General features: G+C 30.7%; 3 protein-coding genes across 5 annotated transcripts in view; 2 read left to right on the forward strand and 1 right to left on the reverse strand.

Annotated features, from left to right (window-relative positions):
* LOC126856962 (transmembrane protein 147) overlaps positions 1-4030 on the forward strand; it is a 135551-nt gene extending 131521 nt beyond the window's left edge. The window contains exons 2-5 of one of the 2 annotated variants that reach the window (XM_050606009.1): positions 2340-2432; positions 2516-2654; positions 2846-3067; positions 3644-4030. In XM_050606009.1, the coding sequence (XP_050461966.1) occupies positions 2356-2432; positions 2516-2654; positions 2846-3067; positions 3644-3895 (690 nt within the window). In that variant the 5' untranslated portion in view covers positions 2340-2355 and the 3' untranslated portion in view covers positions 3896-4030. Of the gene's footprint in view, positions 1-2200; positions 2433-2515; positions 2655-2845; positions 3068-3643 lie in introns of those variants that run through there. The other variant, XM_050606008.1, reaches the window with a different exon arrangement.
* Positions 4031-7021: 2991 nt separating this feature from the next.
* LOC126856929 (6-phosphofructo-2-kinase/fructose-2,6-bisphosphatase-like) lies at positions 7022-17421 on the forward strand. Of its 2 annotated transcripts, none has more exons than XM_050605949.1 (6): positions 7022-8222; positions 12884-13048; positions 13232-13392; positions 13586-13969; positions 14146-14415; positions 14632-17421. In XM_050605949.1, exons 1-6 carry the CDS (start codon positions 8024-8026, stop codon positions 15058-15060), a joined length of 1608 nt encoding a protein of 535 aa, XP_050461906.1. In that variant the 5' UTR covers positions 7022-8023; the 3' UTR covers positions 15061-17421. The 2 variants fall into 2 exon arrangements, with proteins under 2 accessions (XP_050461906.1, XP_050461907.1); XM_050605950.1 differs by lacking the exon at positions 7022-8222 and adding an exon at positions 11346-11510.
* On the reverse strand, positions 15833-21983 carry LOC126856965 (uncharacterized). The gene is made up of 5 exons (XM_050606014.1): positions 21660-21983; positions 20912-20954; positions 20580-20642; positions 19467-19581; positions 15833-18660 (listed from the first exon to the last, which is right to left on the reverse strand). Exons 2-5 carry the CDS (start codon positions 20927-20929, stop codon positions 18224-18226), a joined length of 633 nt encoding a protein of 210 aa, XP_050461971.1. The 5' UTR covers positions 20930-20954; positions 21660-21983; the 3' UTR covers positions 15833-18223.
* Between the last annotated feature and the right edge of the window lie 345 nt (positions 21984-22328).

Here is a 22328-nt window from a genome sequence, read left to right on the forward strand (position 1 = left end):
AATTATTTATCTGTATTATATACCAATAAAAATCTGGATATTTCTTATTTCTATAAAAAAGTATTTATATAAAATGCTCTTTTTAAAAATATAATCTATTTAATAACATTTCTCTACAGTTCTCTACAGAACATTAAAACTCCAATACACATTTTTTTGGCAGTTGATCAATGAAAAGGGTGAGTACTTTTTTTTTAGAGAATGGAAAGGGGTAAAAGATTGAAAGGATAGAAAGGGATAAAATTTCTTTTCAAATGATTAGGATATGTTATTGTGCTTATTCCAATATTACCTCAACAAAGAGAGCAATCAATACTTTCATTATATATTTATATTGCAATTTTAATAGATAAAGCAATAAATTATTTAATATTTGTCAAAATATATCTAAATATATCCAAATGATAAAAGTAGAAATTTTTATTTGCAAAGCATGTATGTATTTTTTATTAAATATTTATTTATATAGATAAAGATTATGATGTGAACATCATAGAATTTTTCAATATTTTTAATATTTAATGCCCCTTTTCAAACAATTAAAAATAATTTATAAAGACATTAACATATAAGTATGTGTAAAAGTAAAATGCATCAAAATATTGCTTTTTCACAGCACTTTATAAAATAATCATATATCAACACTACTTTTAATATAGTACATTTGGAATACGCACATTCAAAACCATCATTACTTGCAATAATTCTGACACTCTGATTACTGTTTGATAAGAAGCACATTGCCAAGCAAATTCAACGACAGCCTGTGGCAAACTGAGCTACTCTTTCCATGCAGAGTAGTTTGCAGGGTAGATCCAATACAATCCTGTCCAATCACAGGCAGCTCTCAACCAACCCCCAGGAGTTTATCCTCCGCAAGAAACGTTGGAGAGGGATAGCAAGCGGCAGTCTTTGGAACACGGAGCATGCTCTGACGGAGCAGTCTAAATCCCATGACCCATGCGTAGTACCCTATCAATTTTGACTGAAAACAGGAGAAAAAATTGACCAGTTTAATACTTGTGCAGTAAAGATCAATAGATGTTCTATCAATACTTAATTTATTAATATTACTGATGAATTTTAACTTGTTTAACATAAAAAATACTAATTTTAACTTGTTTAACTTAAAAAATACTTATATATATTGTGTTTATAACATATTTAAATAGAAAATACAAAGATTTTTATGTACATATGTCACAAACTGCTTAAGAATCATAGTCAATACTTTTGCTGCTGCAACACCCCTTTTTTAGCAGCTACCCTTTTTTATGGGGAAAGGGGTGACTATACCCCTTTCAAAGGGGTTAAAATATAAAAGAGGGGACTGTGTGTGGCATCAGAAAAATCTCTTGCTACAACAAGGGGCTAAATGGCAAACTGAAAAAGGCAGTCAGAATGTACCACATTCTGACCGAGTTCTTTCTTATAATTGCAAAATTGTGACACATTTGTTTATTTCCAAGTTTCATGAAACCACATTTACTACATTTTAGTATTAGAAAATATAGTTTCTTTTAAAATACAAAGATCTACGTCATGACAAATTAACATGTAATTAACAATGCGCATTTAATTGTGATTATTTAAATTATTATAATTATAAAGAGAGATTTATGTATTGTTTATATGTCGCGTTTTTTAACCTAACAGAATAACTGGTTTTCTTTTTAGAAAGTATCATACAAAATAATCAAATAATGGGATATTCTTACTTTTAAGAAATGTAATTTGTATTTTTTCATAACAAAATGTGTTCGATATGTTATTCATCACAGATGAGAAAAGAGACATTTTTATCAAACACTTGCAGGTTAGAATTGATTAGAATCTTCGAATCTTACCTACAGAGTTTAGAAGAGACTTGTGAATACGAATTCCAGCAATCCAACATAGTTAGCGACACAGTGATGTTACATTAATAAAATAATCCCAAAGCAAAAGAAAAAAGATTTAAAGATCTCTTTATCAATTAAATAATAACATCATTGATTAACTCTTTTGTTACTTTTTATATTTTTTTCTCTTATAATCTATAAATAGTACAATTTTATATACTTCATATATCATAACATACATTATAAGCTCAGATAATTAAAATTATTTGCATCTCATTGTCAGTAATAAAAAGAAAATAAAAGATTTTTAAAAGTACCAAGAAGCACTTTGCGTTTCATCGAAGCACGTGTCTCCGTGTCTGTCAAAGCAGTCAGGTGATCAGCTGCTAAAGAGCGCGCATGCGTGTCAGAAAATTCTACAATCTCATGTCACTGATTACGATGTTCTCATTCATTATTCTATTATAAATTTTTCATTTTTTTAAAAATAATGTTAATTGAACATCACTGAAAAATGACATTATATCACTTTGGAAATTGTTTGGCATTAGTATACGTGCCATACTACTTAACGTACAAATATTCCGGCTTGTAAGTATCCGAGAAAGATTTTTGAGATTTCTTAACCTAGATTTATAATAAAAGATACAAGTAGTAAAGAAAAATATTTTTAGATCTGAATACGGTGCTTTCTGGAAATGCATCCAAGCAGGTGGTATTTACATCTTCACGCAACTCGTAAAAATGCTGGCACTTGCCACATTTTTCCCAACCGCTGACAATATTGGAGAAGAAGGTTTTGATGTTTTTGGAGTACGCATTATTAGTTTTCTTTCAACAAATTTTGTCCCTTTGCACTCAAACCCTCAAATCTATTGCATTATTACTTCATATTGTAAAAAAATATATAGTACCTATATTTCTTTAGGTTTAAATTTGATATCTTTTTCTACATTAGCTTAAGATTTTACATTTTTTAATTAATTATAGAAATATGTTTTTAGGAATTTTTAAAATCATCTATTGATCTAGCGGACTTGGCAGGAATATTGTTGGTACTGAATGGTATTCCTGGTAAAGGTCATGCTAAAGTGTTAACTGCTGGCATAGGATGGGCAGGAGCGGAAGTGCTGCTCACAAGATTCTTGTTACTTTGGGTTGGAGCTCGTGGTGCTGAATTTGATTGGAAATATATTCAAAAGAGTCTTGAATCAAACATCAATTTGGTAAAAACTTATTGTTTGTTTAATGAGAAATTGAAATATCTATTTAACCCTTAACATGCACTGTGGGGTCAGATTGACAAATTCAACATCAATTTACTCTGATTCCTCATTTCAATTCTCAAAATAAATCTCTTTTTAGAATGCGCTCTATTGCACTAATTTTTTTCTTAAAGTGTCACATCTTGAGAGTAACACGTTAAATTTTTAGCTTAAAATATCAAAAATAGTGTGAGTTCTGATTTTTTGAGTAAAAAAAGTCATTTTTCACGTTGTTTTTTGGTGGAATTTTGGGGAATTTTTTTTCATATTCAAAATCAAATTTTATGTAAAAACACAATTCCGTTGTATAGAAGGATGTTTCAAAGTTATTATGTAATTTTTTCAAGCAAAAAATTCAAATAGCTTCATTGCAGTAAGCATTTAAGAATGGGGGCTGAAACAACTCCAGTGTGACCGTTATGTAATTCTGCTGAAGTATGCACATTAAGGGTTAATATTAAACATGCTTTTTCCACCTTTTTTAATCATAAAAGAATATAAAAAAATTTTTAAACTTATATAATGTGTTTTTAACAGGTACAACATATAACGACTGCAACATTGGTTTGGTTGTGGTCGAGGCATGATTTACGGCGTGGTTTAGTTCCTATAGTGATTGGTATGCTCGTGCTTACAGTGTACAGGCCGCTTGTATTAGACTTTCTTACATCACTTTTATTAGCTGGCCCATGGTCGACATTAATTATTAAAGCTGTCACCACTTTTTTCATGGGCGCAACAACATTACATATTTATGCAGGTCTCGCGCATTCGATTGGAATTTTCTGAACAATATATATATTTATATGCATACTTACTGCATCTACAGTTACATTGAACATAATGTTTTCCATTCCACATTTTTCGATAAAAAAAATATAATATTGTATATTATATAATAAATGCTTTTATGTACATATGTTATATTATTTTTATTATTTTATTTTATTGTACACAAATTTGATTAAGGAATGTATACTATATATAAAGTGAGAATATATACTATAAAGATTAATTTAAGTGAAATAGATGAAGACAGTGCATCCTGTGTCAAGTATGAATTTCAATCTATGATTCAATTTTCTTGATGTTCAGACTGCATTACATAAAGGATGCACTTATATACATATATATATATATATATATATATATATATATATATATATATACCCCAACTCTTTTTCAATCGAAAACATAAATTGCTGAATTACTTTTGATTATTTTTTACATTACTATCTTTATTAATATAGCGTTTCATTATTATTTATGCAATTTTATTTACTTATATTCTCGAAAATTCTTTCGGAGAACAATGGCCGAACGATCTCTATCATCTCACTTTATCCTTTATTCTAGAGATACGATTCTCTCTCTTTTGTGGTTAATAGACGGCAGTGACCGCAAGCCTGTACGTGGATATTCATGGTAACAATCGTTTTAAAATAGAACTCGCCTTAGTTGCTTTGAATTCGAAGCTGTGCCAAAACTAAAAGCAGCAAGTTACTTTTCATCTCCTTGTGTCCTGTAAATGTCTTTATGAAAGACTATATCATTTTTTAAATTAGTTTTTAATATCTAAATATTGTACATCGAATTTGTGTTATAAATAAACAAACATAATATAAATTAATAAAACAAAAAGCATGGAGATATAAAAAGCAATAATTTTTGTGACTTTTTAATAGTTTTTTAAAAATATCTTCTTTTTTTAAATCTAGGACTAATTGTAAGTTAAAATTTTGAAAGATTCATTAATTTTATTTTATTACTTATTTTATTAGTCTTATGAAATTATATAAACTTAAAAATCGTAGAAACAGAAATTGCTTTAGTTTATATAATACTGATTAATCATATAAATAAATTATATAGTGAAATTAATATAGTGAAATATCATTGTAATAATATAGTGAATTATCATTTCGTGGAAAACATTAATTGTAAAATTCACCGTAGATACGATGAAAATGTGTAATATAATTGTTTCAATAACAGCATCTAATGATAAGAATGCTTCAGAAAAGGAGGAAATTTTACTTAAATATAATTCAAAAATCAACTCAAGCAAGACAGATCTGTATACGAACCTGGCTTTTATCTTTCCAGTTAACTCGATAGAGCTCCATTGAATGTTAGAATTGAAATGGACCATTATCTAATAACGCACAATCATATCAATAAACTCTTGTGAACATTGACGAGGCTATTCATATATGCAAATAAGATTGCGATTTTATCTGCGATATTCATTTTGCATCTCAATTGTCTCAATGATCGCGTCACCTTATCGTCTTTTTCTTTAGAAAGTATATTAATGGCAAATCAGAAATCATTTCTTTCTTCAATTAAAAATTATTTTTGCGCATAAGAGATCAAATTTTACTAGTTTACGCGGATCTGTTAACGAATAGTGTGCGCTTACAAATTTATTAAAATTAATCACGATTGCAGTCAATATCATTTTGTTACAATATCATTCGTGACCTCTATCACGCATCGCATTTATCACGTGTAATGAGAGATACACATGTTTAATATATAATATTTTTTCCTTCTATCATCGAATAACTTAAGCTTCTGACATTTACTTACGTAGATATAATAATAAAAAAAATCTCATTTCTTGTGGCGTAATTACGTGTGTATGATTGTCTTATTATTGTAAACATAATATATAGATAATCTTTATCTGTTGTTTTTATGAAAATTATTAGGTTTTGTGAAAATTTCCAGAAGAGCTATGCATGCTGGCTTTTTTGTAAAAATTTGGGGAAAACATTTTTATGTTGAAAGTATATACATTTATTGCATACATATATATATATATATATATATATATATATATATATATATATGTATGTATGTAATAAAATGTTTATAATTTTTATATCTAATTATATGAATTTATAACTAATAATTATTAAAAACTTAAGAAATTTACTGTAATTAAAAGTTATTTAAACTAAATTATTATTATTAGAAAGAAGATCCTTTTCCTTTATTTTAAATCATTCGCTTAATATTTTTTGAATTCTCTTTCTTAACACTTTTGGAATTATTTTGCAAAAAACGCATACATAGCTAAAAGCTACCATAACAACTTTTGATCGATTATTTCGCAAGCTTATCACGAAAACGAGACGTATCTCTATGCGTGCACATGTATATAGATATCCATTAGTAGTTTAGTGTTCTAATATTAATTGACGATATACAAAATTTTCTTGTTATTTTCTAAATTATTTTGACATCGAAGCAAGTTCCAAAGTTCACATTTTGTCTATAAGAAGAAGTTGCTCCACATTGGCGTACATGTCATCTAACCCGACAGGTCAGGACATTAATGATCTGGGCGCGACTCTTCGTTTAACTCCGCCAATGACGGCGAACATATACATATGCGCCTGCATGATCGTTTGCCAAACGATTACATGAAAATAGAGAAAACAACTGTGGACTTTGAACATGCGATCCGCCAAGAAAAATGCGAGCTGGTTTCATCAAGCGTAACACATGTAATTTATGATTCTAATCAGATGTGTATGACGATGTCGTCAAATTGGTATAAATTGTCCAGATCATCGTGCCCTGGATCCAAACAAGACTAAGAACACAAGAATAGTCTTTCTAAATCTTTGAAAATTTTCGTCGAAAAGAGAGGTAGAGTCGATTCAACTGTGATAAAGTAAGCGAAGCTAACATTGCAAATGTAAAAAAAAGACGTTATGTCATTGTACATGATTTTATGGAAAGTAGAAACTGATGAATTTTCATTGTTCATGATTTTCGTGACAAACAGGCACATCGAATTATGGTCGTAAGGAAAAACGAATGTTTGTTCATGGCGCGCAAGTTTGTCTGATATCGTGGTAGAGGGGCCAGCCAGTCTTCCATTGGCAGAAGAGCTCGCCTGCGATTCTGGTCGATGTTGCTAAAAGCCGCGACGGAACCAGAACTACTAGTCGACGGAGAGCAGACAAGTACAGTATCGACCGTTCCAATAAGTGAAATTTATTTTTATCCGAATAAGCACACTTGCGCTCTGCGTTGCGATAGAGAGTGTATTTTCTGAAACAGAAGCAGAGGAATCAAAGCTGAAAAATCGTTGCATCTACAATAAGTCCCGAGAAGCAGCAGCTGAAATATCTCTCTAGTACCAGCTGGCCGAATATCTACATAACGATAGCGCGTCGTTTGTAGGAGGAAGCCGAAGAGGAAGAGAGAAGGAAGGGGAAGAAAATTGGGGCGTAAAGCACAGAGAGTGTCGAAGCAATTAACTATACGGTGATCTCGACTCAAAACCCAAAATCACGAAGGCTCGAGAATCGTGAAGCCATCGATGAGATTGGAGCGAGGTGTCGCTGTTACTATGTAAATTATCAGCAGGTATATTTGGCTGCGCGCGCGCACTGTCGTCAACGAGCACCGACTTCAGCAACGACAACATCATCATCGAAAACAGCAGCGGGAGGAACGGACGTGAGGAAGCGTGAAAAATTAGGCGGCACGCCGCGATCTAGAAACCAGGACCTTTATCTGACCGATTTCAAGGAAGCCCGCAAACTGGCTCCAGAGGTGAGGATCAAGCAAATTGGAATGAGGGAGGACCTGCTATCTATAATACGGCACACGAGCAGCGACCACTTCTCGGAAGAGCTTTAGCCGGGAGCTTGATCAGGAAGTAGAAGCAGGCCAGACTGGCGCTATAACTCGCGAATAGAGAGATATTCGCACGATAGAGTAGAGGTGGCTCTTGCTCGTTGGCCTTTTGGAACGGCTCGCCGTGTCGGGCTTCCTTTTGTTCCAAGGATCCTCGCGATTATCCCTTAGTCAACTAATAATTGTCATCAAAAGAGAAGGAGGAGAACCGTATATTCGAACGACCGATTGTTCTCCGTCATACGGGGTTTCCCGGTTATGCCCTGGGTCGCCGCATGTTTTGACCTGCTAGCGGCTCCGTTACTGGGTTATTGTCTAGCGATCAGAAAACTAGCTCTACAAGCCGGCATTCTGCAGGAGAGAAGAAACGATCTTGTCGGGAAACAGACGTCTAACACGGGAACATCCTCGTACGCTGACGCAGCTACAATGGTTCCTAACACAGAGGAGCGTCAAGGTAAATTTACGCTTGATGTCAACGGAATGTTGTGACGTCTGCTTATATAAGTCATATTTTTTTCTACAGCATCGCATGTTCTCTAAGTATTTATTTCTACAGAGATAAAATGACTTATCTAAATACAATTAAATTTACATCGACACAGTCGATGAAACTAATTTAAAAATGTAGAAAAACTGATAAAAGAACATATGATAAAGGAACACATAAGTCATCAGATAAACATTAAGCTTTCGGTTGTATGAGAACATCTTATTATATAATTCTCGAAAAAAAATCGAGAGAACTAATTAAGATAAAAAATTGTAACAGATCAAAGTCTTAATTACAACAAAATATTGTTGTTGCATAACTTTTTTTAGATTCACGCTACAGAATATTTAAAATTTACATATTATAAATAAAGAAATTAAAAAAAAAGCTTTTGAAATATATTTTAAATTCTTAATTAAACCAGAAATGTAATCACAAAAAATAATTACATATATATATTTAAATTGTCTTACTTATTATATTACTAAATTAAATTAAAAAAATAAATATATCAGTAAAATTTTTAAGAGTTATTATATTTTTTCTCTCATAAATGCTAGTATAATTTTCTTATTGAATTATCTATTGTACGCAATATACACATGATTGTTTGAATAGTTTCATTCAGTCAAGTAATATAATTTCAGTCAAGTAATATAATTGTTTCCTATAAGACTACCAATATATCTATACATGCATTTATATTATTTCACTCGTTATGTCACAATAAACACCAACTGAAAGTAGGCAAAAACCATTTATGCTTTTTATTCTCTTATATTTGAATGCTGAATTTCTCTATGAAAGATGTACATATATATAGAACGCATACATCGCATAAATAACGTAAAGAACATTGGTGAATCTTTTACGTTAGAAGCCGGTTTATAATGAAATTCGAAGAAATAATGAAAAGTGAAAGGAAAATAACGCCTTGCATATTGAGGTCGTCGTCTGTAGTAACCAGCACTATTCTGCTTACATTATATTTATATTTTATTTGCCATTTCTTGTGTTTAATTAACAAAAGCAAATTTTGCATGTTTAAGATGAAAAAAAAATGTACAAGTTTATATTGTACTGTCATTGTTTTTAATATGCTTTGAGAGGTTAAAATTATAAAGAATATAAATAAATATAAATGCAATTTTTTCGTAAAATATTAAACTTAATTTTCTAATTTTATTTCTCATATACGTAGCGCTTTTGAAACAAATCATCAATACATAAAAAAAAAATAATGTTCTATTTTACACTTTTAATTTAGATTTTTCTCATACACGTTATGTGAACTCGAGAATGTAGACATAATTATTAATTCTCATCAATATATGTTTCACTTTTATTACAACATCCGTACTTTTATTCGCGACAATATTCTCATGTTACAAACGACATTGTTTCACATAACATTCTTACAATGCTAATACTTGGAATATAATCTTATGAATGTAATCAAAGAATCAATACCGTGTCTTCAAGAGAGGGAGAGAGAGAGAGAGAGAGAGAGAGAGAGAGAGAGAGAAAGAGGGGAAAATATAAAATTAAAAAGTATTATTGAAGATTAATGAATTACTCATACGAACTTAAATATTGCACCTATAATTTCTGTTTATGATACATAAATATCATGTCCTGTTTCATAACATAATATTTTTCATTAAAATATGCAATTTTCTCACATATGCAGCAACACTTATTGTTAGTTGAAATAATTAACCATATCAAATCAAAAGATAATTGTGAGAATATATGCTTTGTTACGAAAATTATAAAAAATTTATAAAAGAATCTTCAAATAATATAAAAACGATGCTAGAACATTTTGTGATATATAATAGTATTATATATAATACATATATCACTGTATAATATAAAATATTATATATATATATATATATATATATATATATATATATATGTTAATTGTAATTACATAGATATATATGTAACGTTGTGCGATCATACATTTTTAAATAAATAAAATTTCAAAATTTTAAATATTAAATAATATATTTTTACATGAAATTGCATGCGCGTATGTGTATATGTGTATGTGAGAGGGAGAGAAGAAAAAAGTATTTTACATATATTTCACACATTAAAAATTTTTTTTTTTTAATCTGAAAACCAAACATTATATGTCGTTAAATATTATCTATCTGTGACGATAAATCCGTACATATCGAAACGTATTTCAATTTATCATTCCAGAGTGGCATTGAGAAATCGATAACTTATCATTATGTCGTCTAAAAAACCAAACATATTCGTACCTTATCTCATAAGTAAATTATGCAAATACAAAAAAAATTTAAAATTAATATGATTTCTTTCGTAATTTTTTTAATATTTCCGCGAATATAAAAAAGTTGTTGAAGAAATCATGAAGCAAAGATATGGAATGATGTTATAAATCATAACTTTTTAATAATTATTATTAAATTTATTCATAGACTAAACACTTAAATTAAAACATTTTTAAACTTATTAATCTCAATGTTAAAAATAATTTTATATTATTCTTGATCTGTTAAATATTTGTCATTTTTGTTATTAAATAGTAAATATAGTATATTGTATTTATTTTGTGATAATATTGATTAGATAGCACGAATTTAAAGTACTTTTCATTTTAAATTTTAATATATAGAAAGAAAAAGATAAGAGCGCTTATTGTATCTTAACAAATAATATTTTTTCTTGAGTCATTCCGTTTTATTTGCGATATAACCATAATAATTATCCAATAATCAACAATGATTAAAAAATTATCAATTTAGTTCGCGCGCACGTACAGCTTTAATTAATATAATGTCTCAGCACTTAAACAATTTTTAATAGTAATAGAACATACTTCACATTCGGAAAATTTAAAGAAACTACGATAATTATCTTATTTTTTTGTTGTACGATTTTTGCCATCTTTGAAAGGTGGTTTACTATTGGTTTTGATGACGCACGGAAAAGCCAAACTAATGTGCACGAGCATTCGTAATTCTAAATATAAAGTTCGTTCCTGGTGTGGGAACACAAATGGTGACACGAGGCATCATACATATTTGATTGCCCACTTATTTGTCGTCTTAGTATTGGTGAGATTTACATATCGAACGTAGAACGAGTGCAGGACAATCAAGTTTTGATTCTTTCATCGTCTGTCATTTAACTCTGACATTCTTGTCAGCTGTTCGAGAGTCGCATAGAGTAATCTTTAATCTTTATATTTTTACGGAAATATGTGTATGTTAGGTAAGATAATTTGCACGCAGCTTTATATAAACACAAAATAAGTATATAAAATAAATATTTATGTTATTTATCCGTTTATCTTAATGTTAAAACTATTATCAAACTGTTAAAAAATATAGCATGAAAGAGATATAACGAGATTTTAATGTTTTATTTTAAATGTTTTGAATTGATTCCTAAAATCTTTTTTTTTTTAATAGCTTACATTTTAATTAATAAAATTATATACATACATACATACATATATATATATATATATATATATATATATATATATATATATATATAAATTCTCTATCTTTTTTTGTCGTTTTTTAATACTCAGTAAGCTTCTTTGTAAACTGTTGGCATTAAGCGCTCGAGAATTTAGATTAAATACTTGCCATTCTGACTGACTAATCTATTTAATCATTGTTCTTTATTTATGATAAAAAAAACTTTGTTTTTCGTTTTGTCTAGAAAACATTCTACGAGTTTTCCGACTCAAGATTATTGGAATAATTGTATCTTTTTTTACAAATATGTATAAATATGTTTAGCCTTCAACAAGAAATTAACTATTGCTATGATGTGAATTGTTTTTCTGCGCACAGAAAAAAATATGATGTCTCGTAACGTCATGTTTATGCCTGCTTCGTATTCGTAATTAGATGTTGTTGCAAGTGCGTGACGCAACGTAAACATTGAACAAACACAAAATTGAAGCTAACAATAAACAATATTTTTAAATGATTTCATTTACTTCCACAATTCTTGACGCGCTTACCCGTCGTATATACATTTCACGTTCAACGTTATTTCGAAGAAAAACGAGTTACGTTTTTGCAGGTCCAAAGTCACATTGTCATGTACTGTGAATTACATATACCTAATCATTCTCATGTTACTCTACTTATATATTTGTAACTACAAAATCAGACATATTGCCAAAATATATTCGCTACTATAGCAAGCTCATTTAACGAAATGATTCTGACTAATAATATTATATTTAACTTTTGTTCTGTAATTTTGAAAAATTTTGATGACGTTTCGGAGCAAAGTTTCGAGGAAAATATATTTTGCCAGATACATATTATATCGTTATTTTTCGATATATTCTTCATTTATCAAAAAATTAAATTAATCAAATGCGAAATACGATTTTAACACGTTGTCGATTTATGTGTAATGTTACAGAAATTTTGATATTTCTAAGACAAATATTTATTGTACATTTTAATACACTCTTAATAAATTATTTTTTAATATTTAAATATAAATCTAGTTAGGCACAAAATAATCTTTCATCACTAATATGCTAAATCAGTATCTGCACAAGTTGCATAATCAATAAATATATACTTTTTAAAGTTTGTCCATTTTCTATTTAGATCCCGGCAAGGAAAAGGTCGCAGCAAGAATGCCGGCAGTAGCGAAGTCAGCGCGCAAATTTGTTGGGGTTGTTATAGCCATTTGTGGTTTACCAGCTCGTGGGAAAAGCCAAATCAGCCAGAGTCTTGCTCGCAGACTTAATTGGAATGGCGTAACCACAAAAGGTAAATGCATATTTAATGATATATCTTTTTAGATACTATCTTGTCTAATACCGTACATCCGTTACATGACTTTGCAAAGATTTGTTGCACTCATTTATATCGTGTTTGATTTTTATTCTTATTTAAACACATGTATTAGAAAAATGTTTCGTGAATTACAATGCATCATAAATCTTGTTTCAGTTTTTCGCGTGAGTGACTATCGAAGAAAACGAGTCGAACCTCATATATCGCGTGAACTTCTCCGATCAGATAATGCGGCAAACAATGCATTAATGGCTCTCGCACAGAGAGATGCCATGCTAGATTGCTCGGCGTGGCTCGCATCCGGAAATTCCGTAGCGGTAAGTATTCATGGAACATATTTATGACAGTTTTTTTTTATGTGATTACGTAGAGAGATCGCAATATTATTTTCATCGCATAACATCGCCTTTCCGTTAAGATCTCGACTTACTCGACTCTGCCTATCAATAATATCCTTAAAAAATTACGATTAATCGCAATGTTATTATCTTGAGCTTTCCCCGTTTCAAGCTCTTGGACGCTATGCTGATCACGCGAGCGCAGCGCACGGAGGTCTACGATCACTTCTCCGGTCAGCTCGGCTATCGCGTTCTATTCATCGAATGCGTCTGCGACGATCCGGAAATTCTGGAGCACAATCAACAGGAGATTGTGAAACATAGCGCCGACTATGCAGGTGTAGACGCCATCGTGGCCGCGGAAGATCTGCGCTCGAAGATCGCTTTTTATGCCCGATCGTATGAGCCGATGGATGACAGAATCTATCCTAGGATCAGAATCGACACTGCTACTATGGACATGGAGACCTGCAAGGTGTCCGGTCACATTGAAACTACCGTGCTTGGATACCTCGGAGACATCAGTCTTAAACCTCACACTCTTTATTTCTCGAGGGTGAGCAATTAACATTATTTTGCATTATATAACATAAATGAATTGTATAAAAAAAAAATATAGTATTTTCGAGAATTATTGCCTTTCGGATTTGTTTGTGTAAATTTTCAGATATTGTATATGCAGTCATGATTTTACATTTTCTAATTCATATTTTTATATTGCGTTATATACAGCACGGTGAAAGCGAGTACAATGTGCTCGGTAAAGTTGGCGGTGACGCGGTATTAAGTGCCAGGGGCGAGCGTTACGCTCAAGCTTTATCAACCAAGTTTAATGCCATGCGTATTCCCGATCTTCGGGTTCTCACCAGTCGTCTTCGCAGAACAATCGCAACGGCGCGTGGTATCGAAGCCCCTCAGGAGCACGTAGCGGCTTTGAACGAGCTTCATGCGGGAGTGTGCGAGGGTCTCTCCTACGAGGAAATGCAGGAGCATTACCCGCAGGTAATTATATTGATCGAGATCGTCCGATAAACTCAAGTAATTCGCTCGAGATATTGATCGCCAATTAAAAAATATTCGCGTATAAAGACATAGATTAGATGGTTATTTGTGTGGGTGATATTAATTCTTATCAGAGAGTTAAAAATATTGGATGATATAAAGTGAATATAATGTGACAAGACTATATTTCTCATCGTCCACGTAATTTTACGATAGGAGTTCGCCTGGCGTGATCAAGATAAGCTGCGTTATCGTTATCCATGGGGCGAGAGTTACATCGACGCGATGCAACGTGTCGAGCCGGTAATGGCCGAGTTACAGCGCTCCAATAACGTCCTCGTGGTGTCTCATCAAGCGGTGCTGCGCTGCATCATCGGATTCTTCCTCGATAAGAAACCCGAAGAGCTGCCCTACATGGAGGTGCCATTACACACGATAATCCGCGTCGCCAGCCAGGGCTACAATTACAAGCTCGAGTTCTTTAAGCTGCCGATCGAATGCGTCAACACTACTCGCGTCAAGCCCAAAAATTGTAGCGGAGATCGTACCGCTGCCGACGCATTAATCACGGTCCCCGATCATTTCGATATACCGGATCCTTGGAGAAACCCCGGCAATGGGCCTACTCTCGTGCAACAGCATTAAAAAAAATCAACCCGCCGCTTGAAAAGCGACATAAATCGAGTTTTGAATCACGATGAATCGAAGAATTTTAGTATGAGATAATGATATCAGATACAATTTGGCATAAAAATATGATATCAAAATATTTTACGATCAGTGTATGGAAAAAAATATCAAATATAAGATAACATTGCTCATTATCAGTATCAGTTGATATAAATGAAGGATTAATGAGATATTGAAAGATCGATTTACGTTATGTTTTAAACAAATGGCTTATTCAATTATTGGCACTATTGAAATTATTTATTTATTTGTTTTTAATTCTGGGTATAAATATTCACGCTATTATAAAAGAAATAGATCACTACCTTTATTAAAATTCTCGCAGTGGCAATTAAAATGAGTAAATTAATTTTTTTTTTATACGCACGATAGCTGACAGAAGCGTCTATTTCTTGACAGTAATCAATATGCGGACACGCTAAAAATTGTTTGTTTCTCTGATTTTGAGAGTTCTTTTATGTAATGGAGATTACGCACAAATTTTCGAACAGGATATCTTTGACACTGATCGTCGGCGAAGTTTTGCGAATGTTTATCGAATGTCTCGGATCGACTTCAACGATAGGTCTACGATACGGTATCGACTACGCCTTTATAATAAACAACAATTGGAAATCCCCTGGCCCAAAGCCCTCTATGTGTAGCGAAAGATGATAGTTTTGTCAAAAAATTATAGAATTGCTCGGTGATTAAATTACCTGACGTGCTAAATACATATACGTATAGATTTGTATATAGAATGGATGGGAAAATTTAATGTCAAAAACAGTTTGTGATAATAATACATAGAAATACAAAAGTCGCTATGCAACTGAATCATTTTTTTTCGAATGTCAGCATTTTTTCTTAAGTTTTCTCTTAAAATATCTTACAAAACTTTTATTCCGTGCTGTGATCATTTTTTATTAAATGTATGATCTCTTTTGTCATATTTTATTGTTCAAGTGTCATCGAATTTACAATTGTCTTAACGAAGGGGAGGTGAAAGATTACGGAAATGTTTAGGTATATGTAAGAGTTATTATATGTAGCACTTGAGATTTTGAAACATAATGCACACATTAATTACTCTAACAATGATTAGAATCGGCAGAAAATTTATCTCTGGATACTTTAAGATCTTATATTTTTATAAAGGATAGATATTAGATATAATTATAGCCGCTTCTTTCATAGCTATTAATTCGTTTTACATTTTAAACAACAATGCAATATATTTATAATTGTTCCTGCAATTTATAAATATGAAATTATATTAATTATATTATTTTGATAGATAAGTTATAAAAGGAAATTCTTTGCAACGAAACGAATAATAGAAAAAGAATGTTATTATTAATACACTAAAATAGCTTATTATCTTTATCATAGAAATAGATGTTTTATTGCTCCTAGTTTATTAATGGCTAAAACCTAATAAAAATGAGGGCTTATTATCTCAATAATCTTTTTATAAAATAAGTATTGCAGTTATCGCATAAAATGATTCAAATGTATAACAATTGGAAAACATTGATAATTTTATCTTTATTACTATTAAATTGTTTTATATAAAGAAATTTTTTTGTCGCACATATTTGTGAATTAGATCTGTTTAATTCAATATATCGTCTTAAACTTGTTAGAATGTGTATTTTTAGCATAAATGCAATATAGTAATGCGCAGAGAGGGAAAGATGGACATTTAATAATATGTGCATTTTAAGCAAATCAATCATAGTTGTGTTAAAATTGACGAAGTAGATTTTAAAGATTATGTAGATTTTTGTGTGTATTTTGTGTGCACGAGTTAGTTATGATTTCCATTTAACTAACAATAAGATATTGTTCTGGATAAACAAGCAAAATTTTGTGGAATATGATAGATAAGCCAATTCTTATAAACTATTGATTTATATCGATATTTTATTGTGTTTTACTCTTCGTTGTATAGGATAGTTTATTGCATAAACGCGCATAATATTTGATTAGACATGAACGCGAGGTTCTCCAAGATTCAATGCGATTCCAAGCTGTGAAATCTGAAAGAGAATGATTTGCGATTCCTAGAATTAGTTCGATAATTTTTATTCGCACTCTATTGGAAATTACCATCCCTTATCTATGTATGTCTTCTTTTCAAATAAAAAGTCGATCTAGTCGATCTTCCGATGTTTCGACTGCTGAACATTTTGTGACTTTATTCGAAAGTCACAAAATCATGAATTATAATTTGTAATATGTACATTTTATGATTAAGACATATTATTCATAGTTTGGAAGTTTGAGATTTTTTATTTGTACACTCTGTGAATAAATATTTTTTTTTTTATAAAACAGTCTTGTTCTTCGCATTTCTTTGTTTCATGCATTTATCAAATAAAAATATTAGGAAAGTTTCTCTGACCAATTTGGAGATGATTTTTCCTCAATAAAAATATGACGGAGATTGCCATTTTTTGCAAGTTTCCATTTTTTTGTTATCATACATTTTTGTAATTAAACTTTAAATTAAAATTTTTTCTTTCTATTAAAGTTAATTCTGCTTGAAATTAATTGAAATTAATTGAAGAATGTAATTTTTCAAGTCCATAAAATTTAATTTGCAAAACACCCTTTCCTTAAATTATTTATAATTCGTTATTTCAAAAATTCGAAAATTGTTGATGTCTCGACATTTTTATTTGAGGAAAAATTATTCTCAAATTGACCAAAGAATCTTTATTAAAAGGACATTTCATGGACATCCTTTACACAATATATATATACGATATCTAAAATAAATAACATTGCAAAATAATTATGCAAATAATTGTGACTAGTACGTTTTGTGTATGACTAGATAAGTTTTCATAAATACTGTAAGAGCTGAGATTACTAAAAATCAAGCGTGGACTTAAAAGTTCTATATGTGTAATCTTAAATATTAAAATGTGACAAAGATGTCTTTAAGAAGCTTTTTAAAAAACGGACTCATCTGTTATAGGCGATTACGCAGGGAGAAGATGCCAACAGAATAAAGATATTCTTGCGAATATATGCTCTGAATTTTCATTGCATTAATACCGAAAATATGATATATCCTGCTGGAATATAATTTAGAGATTTTCCGCTTCCGATTTATCTCCATCTAAGAGTACTATATACCCGAATTCATTAACTTAGCCGTATAATCTCTTTGTTTAGCGGCTAGATGCAAATCCAGACTTCTCAACATTCTTGCTCGGGTTTCCGCGTTCGACTCTCGTTTGCACAAATCATTCGCCAGAATCTCATCTCTCGAATACAACGATTCGTTTTGTTGGAATGCCAAATCATCGGCCTTGGCCGTACCTAATGAGGGAGATCTGTTTCGCGATTCTCGCACAATGGTTTTCATGAATTCAAGAGCCATTCTCCGACAAGTATCGAAACCTAATAATTGTATTCTCTTACTATGTATCGCATCCGTACGAGGATTCCTCCAATGCGTTTCTCCGTCTATTATTTTAGCGATCGAACTTGGCGTTCCGGGTAGATCTTGAAAAACTTTGGCAAAAATTTCCTTCATTAAATCTTCCTCGCTGCCTGATGCATCTGTAAAATATTTCAACCGAGGCTAATTGGATCGCCAATTATAAAGACTATCTTTAAAATGTGAAAATAAAAAAAATATTAATCAAAACAAATGTATAAAATATTTTTTTTTTACAATATTTAAATACTTATATTGTAAATTGTATTTCAAAATTGTTAAATTGTTTTTTAAATTTATAATTGCTGCTTATAAGAAAAATTTATTATTCCTGAAATATATAAATTTATCATATATGCAAAAAGTTAGCATCTTCCTAGACGATAAAGTAATTTTTTTCCGCTCTACATATCACATGAACGATATGGCGAACGATATTGACGTTGTATTGCATCAAGAATCACGAGATTGCCAAGATATGTTGCAAAAATCAGTTTTCGCCTAACGCCCGCGTATGGATTTGACATTGTTTCGCAATGTAATTGTTATATTATCCAAAATTTGATTTTGCACAGAATCTTTTTCAAGATATTTGTAACAAATAATATAAGTCGTGTGATCTTTTAATTCTTTATTTTATTTTAATGAAATAAAATAATATAGAAATAAAAAAAGAGTCTTGTCTCTTTTATACAAATATTTTATACGATAACAAATTGCTCGAATAAATTATTTGTGGCACTGAAAAATTTAACGTGAAGTATTGACCAAAAGCAAACTTTGTTCTTTACGGAAAACTTTACGAAAAAGCTAGTGATTGCAACTTTTCTCCTTGGGACATTGGAAAAGTTTTTTTTTTCCGGTGATGTCAAACGTATAAGATACGTAATGTCTAGAGAAAGGTAAAGTAAAGAAAAGTTTTCATTACCGAGATCACTTCCACCATTATCGATTTCTGCAATGTATGTGCCTTCATTGATCTTTCGTTGTAATTCTAGGACTCTGGATAAAGCCAATTGGAGGTATTCCTTTGTATTTGGATTCTGTGGAAATGAAATGTATATCCGGACATTATATGAAGCAAAGTTTGATCAATAATAGCGACGTTAAATAAATTTTTTACAATATAGACTATTTTGCTTTCAAAATACTAGATATATAATATAAGTTCTAGTTATTATTAATATGACAATTTAATAATTTATAAAATAGATGGAATATAAACTCTATCTCTTTATTTTCAATAAAACTTTAAAAAAAAATCATTTAAAGTATGAAAGAATTTATTTTAATGTATACATTTCATGTAAAAGTCTAAAAGATAGCATGCATGTTGGTGATATGTTTGGCTTCTGTCACGATCAAACCATATTGTGGTTAAACTTGCTACAACAATTTGTACGACAAAAAATAAACTATCAAATGCAATTGTATTGTGATTTTTTATATAGGTTTCTATATAAGTTTAAAATCAAGTAAAATATTTTTAAATTTTTGCAAATATTTAATTAATAATTAAATCTAAAATGATAAACTTTTCATTATATAAAACTATTAAAATTTTAAATATATCGAATGCATAACATATATATATATATATATATATATATATATATATATATACAAAATAAAAAAATTTATATCGAAAAAAGTATTTTTACCACATCAACCGCAAAAGTCTAGTTCGAGAGGTAACGCTTGGGCTGTTTGCTTCTAGTGAATTGTTTTCTGAATTGTCTTCGCAAATTTGCACAAGAAGTTGAAACTGAATTCAATTTTCGCTTTATAACACGATCGAGCAACTCTTAGTTAAATGCGATGTTACACCGCTTTTTAAGTAAAAACAATTATAATAATTACGGACAAAGAGTGATTATATAAGCATTGTTGAACTTTATTAAACATTCCGATAAATACTAACAGATAATAACAACTTTGTTGGTTATTCTAACAACTTTTACTGTTAACTTTTAATTCAAATTGTCACCTGTGTGCTTGCTATTATGTCTTATTGGTAATGAGATAATTAAATTTATCTTACCGTATGTTGTGTAATTCCTTTTGTTCTTTTAGTGTCACTGCCAACGTCTTCTAAACAAGGTGCCTATACATGTTGAACAAGGTATGAAAAATTTTTATTAAGTTATGTATTTTTAAATAATTATCTACTTTCTTCTGTCTTACAATATTGAAAAAAAGTTTATGTATACATCTTATATTATAGACATATATGTAAGTAAAACATTCTATTCTATACATTCAATACAATTATTATAATAAACATCTTACTATTATAATAAAAATCCATACATTATTTAACAAAATTTTTATATTCATTTATATTTATATTCATTGTTATTATAAACATCTTACCGATGAACATCTCTTCATTATGATTGATATAACACTTGTCCACCTGTAATTCAGTGAATATAAGAATATTTTATATTTTAGAAAAATCGCATCCTCTCTTTTGCAATAAATATATTTTTGTTGAAAAAATCACAAGAATATTATTTCAATAAAATCTGTTTTATTCTGTCTACTTACAAAATAAAAAAAAATCTACTTGTCTATTTTTTTCAATTTTCAATTTTGTGTAATATTATTCATACTGTCTCAACTATTTAAATAACATATAATAATAGTATGTACAATAATAGCATAATATGTTATATTGAACGTTGATAATACATTATTAATTATACTTGAAATAATACCTATTGTACGTCTCCGTATAATATCCGTTCTATTTCAATGTAATTGTTTTAATGTATTGAAATTCAGTTAATTGGATCTGTTTCCAACTTCGATATCTTTTACGTCAAATATTTCTAAGAATCTACAAATGTTTTATTGTTCCAAAATATTATTTCAGAATATCTAGTAGCTCTCCTCTACAAGGAGAGGAGATGAGTACAATTTAATTAATCTTTTAATTAAATTTTCGCGTAATAACTTTTATGTTTCAACGGCATGCTTAAATACATTGTAATTCTTGCAATAAAATTGACGAGAATTGTGCGAACGGATAGATTCAACGATATAGGAGCTATAAAGTTGGCATATGTGCGGGTGGTTGTCTTACAGCTTCGTCATCTAAAAGTAATGTGATACTCACACGTCTTCGCCTCCGTATAGAAACGTGTTTGCAAACTTCGTCTCTTAATTCCGGGATCGGTTGTCCGTTTTATCACGCTTCGTCAGACGCTGCCGGAATGTTTTCCAGAGATTTTCTCTCACACAGGCGCACTAATGATTCCTTTGCCGCGCGCAAAATTTCTTCGATAAATTCTTTCTCGTGAAAAAGAAGCGCTTTTCTTCCGCTTTATTTTCGCGAAACTGCACTTTTTTTTGTGCGCTCTCGTCGTACGACGCGCAAAGAACTGTCAATGAAAATAACCGTTGACCAACGTCGATGGTCTATCAACCCCCTCACTTTCCTAACCGTTGTCTGAGAAACGAGGGAGGGGGGCCCATGTGCGCGAGGGAGTTCGTCCATTTTTACCCATTGGTACCCTTCTGTTTAACCGTCATGTAAGGGTCCGACAGAACGGCAGATGCAAGACCCCCCTCTCCCCGTTTGTTCCCTTTATCGCGCTCTACCCCCTGCGCGTGCCCTGTTGAAAAGAATGGACGAGTGGCACGTGCGAGCGAAAACTTCTACATCGATTATTTTTATTCGACTTGGAAAATGACGTTTGACGTACAGTGATGTTTTTACGCTTGTGTACGTTTTAATAATAAAATTTTTATTTGCACAACAACAAGGAGACAACATTGTTTGTAT

The sequence above is a fragment of the Cataglyphis hispanica genome, chromosome 20, assembly GCF_021464435.1.
Source record: "Cataglyphis hispanica isolate Lineage 1 chromosome 20, ULB_Chis1_1.0, whole genome shotgun sequence".
Lineage (NCBI taxonomy): Eukaryota > Metazoa > Arthropoda > Insecta > Hymenoptera > Formicidae > Cataglyphis > Cataglyphis hispanica.